General features: G+C 42.3%; 1 protein-coding gene across 1 annotated transcript in view; it reads left to right on the top strand.

Moving 5' to 3' along the window:
- Positions 1-400: 400 nt before the first annotated feature.
- Positions 401-7,341, top strand: part of EXPH5 (exophilin 5) — a 110,559-nt gene continuing 103,618 nt past the window's right edge. Inside the window, exon 1 of the mRNA XM_043998896.1 lies at positions 401-640. Coding sequence (XP_043854831.1) covers positions 522-640 — 119 coding nt within the window. The 5' untranslated portion in view covers positions 401-521. The remainder of the gene's footprint in view (positions 641-7,341) is intronic.

Genomic DNA, 7,341 nt, shown 5'->3' with positions numbered 1-7,341 from the left:
GGTATTTGTTGAAAGGGAAGATTAATTACAGATCTGAAGTGACCTCAATTCCCTTTTAAAATTCTTCTAATAGCCACGCTCAGGTTCTGCTACCAACTAACAGGGCCAATACAAACACCTCCATGTCCAACGTTTAAAGCAAATATTTAAAGTCTTAGCCTCCTTTATGGGCAGAACCAAGGTACAGAAATGTTTGTTTAACAATCCTAATTAGGGGGAGGAAGGAAAAGCCAGGTGGGAACCCGCCCCTTTGCAAAGAGATTGGCTCCCTCTCCACCCCCGGGGTTCCCTGGTGAGTCTTGGTTGGTCAGGCAGAGAGAATTGTGTCATTAAGGTGTTGTCAAAATGAGCCCTGTAGGTGTGGGCTGTGCCACAGGAGTGTGGTTTCAGACTCCCAGAGGAAGAGGGCTTACTATTGGCTATGGGACCAAGCTCGTGAAGGAATTGTTAATGCCTTGGAAAATGTCAAAGTAGCAGGAGGCGCCAAGGGACTTAAATGTAAATCCTACACACTGAAGAAAATGACGAAAGTTCCTCAGGGGTTTGATTTCAGCTTCTTAAATGATGAAGAAGCCAGGCAGATCCTGCAGGTCCTGGAGAGAAACGAGCAGCTGCAGAGAGCAGAGAGGGACAGAATCAGGTAAAGGGAGAACGGCTTTCTCTTCCTCTGTGATTAGACACAGTGGGGCAGGAGCAAAAAGAACCCACAGGGTCTCCATTGTACTGACACATCCCATTGGGGGTGGGGGTGGGGGTGGGGTCCCCTCTGTGAAGTCTGGAAGATCTGGGCTGGGCATGTGTTAAAGGAAGGAGGAAACTGGGTGATTTGTCCTGGGACCAGGTTGCACCTGGCTACCTCTCAGCCAAGCTGAGCTGACTTGCTTTCCCATTGTGGGCCTGGGCACCTCCCAGCAGCCTTAGCTGCCTCTGCCCAGTGGGGATGCTGCTGCTGTTGCCGCTGCTGTAGCCACAGCTAGGAGAACTTGTCCTCTAGGGTCTGAAGGAGGGTGGGGATGGAAAGCTAGTGAACAAGTCCGAACGAATGGCAGGCTACTTGGGAAGATGAGTGGGGAGGATCTTGTGGGGTTGGGCACTTTTTAAAACCCCGGGCATAATCACTGGATGGCAGCCGTGGAAGGGCACCTGAGAGGCCCTTTCCTCCAACTTCCTCATTTTACAGGTGAGGAAAGTGAGGCCCAGAGAGGTTCAATGTCTTGCCCAAGGTCACACAACTAACTTAACGGCTGCTCTTATTTCCTCCTTTCCCTCTTGCTTTTTCTCCAAACCCCTGTGGTATCACAGCTAACCTTTATATACCCTGTGAAGTTCTGAAAGCTTTTTACACACGTTAGCTCGTTTGAGCCTCCCAGCAACCTTGTGAGGTATCACAAGTTTTAGTTGTCCCATTTTACAGATGAAGAAACAGAGGTCTGTTCATAATCATACAACTAGCAACAGCCATAAACAGGATTCAAACCCACATCATTTTTAACAACAATGCTTTTTTTAAAAAAAGTTGTATTGATGTCTTTTGCTTATTACAGCAATACTCTTACCTGGTGGATGATACTCCCCCTCACCCAACTCCTTATAATAAAGAAAAACTGTGCAACAAAATTAATGAACACAGCATTTATATCATCCTGTCCTGGTTGTCTCCCACCTGTCTATTAAGAGGGGGAAACCAGAGTGGCTAGGTGGCGCAGTGGATAAAGCACCGGCCCTGGATTCAGGAGTTCCTGAGTTCAAATCCAGCCTCAGACACTTGACACTTACTAGCCGTGTGACCTTGGGCAAGTCACTTAACCCCCACTGCCTGGCAAAAAAAAAAAAAAAAAAAGAGGGGGAAACCAAATTTGTTGTCTGCCCTCTGGGACCAATATTGGTCAATGCATTGAATCTGAGTTCAATTACCTTTCAATGTTGTGTTTGTTCACTGTTATTTTAGTTGTATCTAGTGTTCTCCCACCTCTACTTTCTTTGTTCTGCCTCAGTTCACACACATCTTCCCATTTTCCTCTTAATTCCTCATATTCATCGTTCCTTGCAGTGCAATTATATTCCATTAATTAATATACCACAATTGTTTTTAGCTATCCTCCAATCAATTTTGTTCCCAGAAAAGTACAGTTTAAACAGGTTCTTTCTTTTTGTGTTTGACCTCTTTGGTATTTATGTCCAACAGAAGGGTTAATGGTTCAAATGATACAAAGGATTTAGTGGCTTTTCTTGTATAACTATGAATTATTTTCCAGAATGGTTGGACCAACTTCCAATTCCACCAATAGTATGTTAGTGTACCTATCTTCCCTCAGTTCTTCCAACACTGACTATTTTAATCTTTTATATTTTATCATTTTGCCAATTTGATAAGCAGGAGGTGAACCCTGAGAATTGTTGTAATTTGTATTTCTCTTATTAGTGATTCAGCAGTTTAAAAAATATGGTTATTGCTATTTTGTCTTCTTTTGCCTTCTTTTGCAAATTTCTCATATCCTTTGACCATTTGCCTTAATGACTCAGTCTTAAATGTATCTTGGATATCAGACTTTTATCAGCATATTTGATACAAAGATTATTTCCCTATGCTTTTACCATTATCATTACTAATTTAATGCTAAGGTCAGGACTGGCCTAGTTGAGTGGAAAGAGTGCTAGGCTATGAATCAAGAAACCTATGTTTTAATATTATACTTTGGCACTAACTAATCATGTGATCCTGAACAAGTCATATCTTCCTTCTCTGGGCCTCAGCTGAAATAATGGCTAAGATCCCTTCTTCCTGTATCTTGAGAGTTTTTCTTCCCAGCCAGACCTCTATATCCTGAGATTTTCTTTAAGATAGCTGGAGATGTCTCTCCTCACTTTATCTAGTCATCTTAAGATATAATTGGCTTAGAGGAAACATCCAGGGGTTACAACAACCCTTGAGGTTTTTAGCTCCTCACTTAATTAGGGTTATATATGAGTGTAAGAGGGGAAGTGGCTTTTCATTCAGTGTTTCTCATTCCTCAAATCATACATATAATTTCAAACAATTTGCTTCAGAGCTACTAAGAAATGAACTGCCTTTCCTCTTTGTCATGTTCCTTCCATCCTTCTAACACATTTATACACACACACACACACACACACATTTGTTGTAGTCCCAGTACACCTGGCTGTGAATGAAACACTTCCTCCCTCTCAAAGACAGAGCCTCCAGAAATCTCAGTAACAAATAGAGCAGCCAAGAGACACTCTTGAGATCTTAGGAAGGGGTAGATATTTGGCTGGACTTCACTAAGTCCTTGCTAATCTTGTCTTTTGGAAGTTCCTATAGAATTTCACCTTTGACAATTTTACACAAAGAAAGGTGCCTAAGTGAGTAGTTAGTAGTCAATGAAGGTCAGAAAGAGAATTTCACCTTGGCCAGAAATAGTAAACTAACCAGTTTTTCTGCTGGGGAAGTCTTGGGTAAGCTTCAGCATGACTTTGACCTAAGCAAAAGCTTCTCTTGTTGGCCAAAGAGGAGAATTAAAATTGTTATACTCATTGCCCTGCTTGAAATGTAGAATTGGTTAGAATTGATCATAGGATCATATATTCAGAACTGGAAAGGACCTCAAAGGTCATCTTACTTTATGGATGAAGAAACCGAGGCCTAGAGAGGTTAAATGACTTGCTATCAGTCACACCAATAGCAAGTGGCAGAGGCAGGATTTGAACTGAGGTCTGTGGACATCAGTGCCAGGACTCATGGCACCAGACCACCCTGAGAAGAACTATTCCCTAACATCTGTTTCATGGTGACCATTATGCTCCAGGTTTACAGACCCTTCTGGAACCAAATAACTTCTACACCAGAACCTTTAGTAACTTTGGAGGCAGAGAGGCAGAGTACACTGGGCATAGAGTCAATTTTTTGTCCTAGGTCAGGGTTGAAATACCTGGGGAAGTGGATTGTGTACCACCATGCTCTGCTTCTGTATTGATGGAGTCTTCAAAAATGCCTGTCAGTACCTTAAACACATAATCCCATGGAGTTTTGTTCTCAGGGTCTGGATATTACATAATAGAAAGAACCCCAGAACTGTATGTCATTAGAGCTGAAAAGGATCTTACAGATTATCTAATCCTCCCCATTTTATAGAGAGGAAACTGAGGCTCAGGAGGGTGAAATAAGTTGCCCAAGATTACACAGGTATTTCATAGTTATCAGAACTGGGACTCAAATCCAGCTCTTCTGACTCAAGTACAATTCTCTCTGTCTCTGTCTCTCTGTCTCTGTCTCTCTGTTTCTGTCTCTGTCTCTCTCCCTCTCTCTCTCTCTCCCTCTCTTGCTCACTCGCTTGCTCTCTCTCTCGTTCTTCCCACTATATCACAGTTTGCTTCACTGAGATGGGATTCGGGAGAGATGGGTTTTGGTTCTAACTCTGCCATTAACTGGTTATCTATAATTAAAATAGTTATTTGACCTCCATGAGCTTCAGTTGCTTTATGTGTAAAATGAGAAGACTGTGTTAAAAGATCTTTAAGGTCCCTTCCAGTTCTACCAGTCCAGGATTCTAAGGCCTTTGGGTTGACTTGGCCAAGATGGGCTACAAATGTGTTCACAGATAACATGGAAGGAATTTCATCAGTTGGTCAGTCAACAAGCATTTATTAAGCACTTACTATGTGCCAGGCACTATGCTAAGCACTGAGGATATAGAAAGGTAAAAACTCAGCTCTATCCCTGAAGGAACTCCCATTGAAGTGGGGGAAACAACATGCAAGACAGTGCATGTACAATATAAATACAGTGTAAATGAAAGAGATCCCTGTGAGACAGAGGACAGGGATGGAGGATAGAAAATGGGGAGGGTGGCAAACCCAGAAAAACCTCCTACAGAATATGGGATTTGAGCTGAGTAAAGAAAGAAGCCAGGGAAACCAGAAAATGAAGGTGGGTAGGGAGGGTATCACGGGCATGGGGAACAGCCACAAAATAAATCAGGAGATGAAGTATTGGATGTGGGGCAAAACAAGAAGGCCGTGGTCACTGAATCATAAAGTCCATAGAGGGGAGTAAAGAGTAATAAAGCTAGATTATCTAGGAAGAGGCCAGGTCATCGAGAGCTTTAAATGTCAGAGGAGTCTATATTTGATCCTGGAGATAATCGGGACCCACTGGGTTTTTTTGTTTTTTTTTTTTTTTTTTTAGTGAGGCAATTGGGGTTAAGTGACTTGCCCAGGGTCACACAGCTAGTAAGTGTTAAGTGTCTGAGGCCGGATTTGAACTCAGGTCCTCCTGACTCCAAGGCCGGTGCTCTATCCACTGCGCCACCTAGCTGCCCCTAATAGATTTTTTTTTTCTTCCTTCTAGCGGTCTTCTATATTATTCCCTCTCAGAGGATTTGGGGTTGGGAGGCTGAGCCAAATGATAGCTTTTCAAGTCAGATCTTCAGAGGGAGGGAGGGAGGGAAGGAGAGAGAGAGAAAGAGAGAGAGAGAGAGAGAGAGAGAGAGAGAGAGAGAGAGAGAACGAACCAGATAAGCAGCCCAGACTGTGTCTATAATAACTCACACTTATAATGTATTTTTTTTAATTAATTTATTTTTTGTGGGGCAATGGGGGTTAAGTGACTTGCCCAGGGTCACACAGCTAGTAAGTGTCAAGTGTCTGAGGCCAGATTTGAACTCAGGAACTCCTGAATCCAGGGCTGGTGCTTTATCCACTGCGCCACCTAGTTGCCCCCCCATTGGGTTTTATTCAGTAGGGGGGTAATAGGGCCAGAGCCACACTCTAAGAAAATCACTTTGTTAGCCTAATGGAACATGGATTGGAATGGGAAGAGACTTGAGCCAAGGGTACCAACCAAAAGGCCATGGAATAGTCTGTGCACAAGGCGATAAGAGTCTACAGTGAAGTAGTGGCAGTGTGAGTAGAGAGAAGAGGAAGTATACAAGAGATGTTGTAAAGATGGAAATAGTAAGACTTGCAACAAATAGTACATATGAACTGAACATGGGTGAAAATTTGGGTTGAAATCAACATTTCGAGGTTAGATGACAGAAAGAAATATTGGTACCCTTGACAGAAACACAATGTTGGGAAGAGGGAAAGATTTGGGGGGGAAATGATGAATTCTGTTTGGGATATGGTAAATTTGATATTTTTACAGGATATCCAACACGAGATATTCAAGAGACAGTTGGTGATGTCAGACTGAAGAACAGTTTTGGTTTGAGGTCAGAAGGGAGATTGCAGAGGATTTAGAAGAAAGTGAGAGGAAAAGAGGGTGGATGGTTTTCTCAAGGATCTGAGTCAAGGAGTGGAAGAGAAATATAGGCTAGGAGAGATGATCATATTTTTAGGCAGCAGGGAAACAGCCAATAGCTAAAGAGAAATTGAAGATCGATGAGAGTGGGAATGATAGATGGGACAATTGGCTAGAGAAGATGGGGTGGAATAGGATCAAGGGTACATGAAGAAGGACTTATCTTGGCAAGAAACTACCTTGTTATGTGAGGTGGGAGGAAATGGTGAGGGAAGAAATATGAGTGATGTAAGATGAGGAAAAGAGAGCCTCAGTTTTTTTTTCACTGAAGTAAGAAGAAAGTCCTTAACTTAGAAGATAGGGGAATGGTGCCACAATAAGTTTGAAAAGGGATGAAAAGCTTGGAATAACTGCTGTGCTGAGGGGGATAGCAAATGGATTAGGGAAATAAAAAAGCATTGCCTTAAGGGCCCAATGGAAATTAGGTAACATAAATGTCAGAATGCTCTCATGATTTTTATCCAGCTCCATTCATTAGCATGGGAATAATAACGAAGGTAGCAGATAGTGAAAGTAATTCAAGGTTGGGTGTCATAAAGCATAATCAACATTACAGGACAAGGGGATAAGGAACTTGAGTGTAGTGGATACACAAGAGAGAAGAAGGTAATCAGGGTAGGGGGGATTGTCTGGAAAAGAATCGAGGGATTTGGAAATCATGCTGAAGATGAAGAGTTTGTAAGGCTGAGGGAAGGACAGAATGATAAAAGATTATGATCAGATAAAGAAATTTTGGAGTTCACTTACATGGAAATGTGTAGCTGGGGTGAAATGGAGGAGTAGGTCGTAGGAACTGAATAAGATCTGAAAAGTATTAACACATGTTGTAATATTAATGTGTACATTGAAGTCCTGTAGTATGCGAGGAGTAAGGATGGAGAGAAAAACTGAGAATCAGTCACTGAACTTATTGAGGAAGGAAGAAGTATGTACTAAGCAAGGGTTAGTAAATGACATTTTCAGAATGTTGATTGGGCCACAAATTTGCACTGAATGAACCTCGAAGGAGAATTGGTTTCTTAGTGCTGGTGGGAGAGAAA

This window comes from Dromiciops gliroides, chromosome 3 (genome assembly GCF_019393635.1).
Source record: "Dromiciops gliroides isolate mDroGli1 chromosome 3, mDroGli1.pri, whole genome shotgun sequence".
Lineage (NCBI taxonomy): Eukaryota > Metazoa > Chordata > Mammalia > Microbiotheria > Microbiotheriidae > Dromiciops > Dromiciops gliroides.
This window is presented reverse-complemented; position numbering and strand designations above follow the sequence as displayed.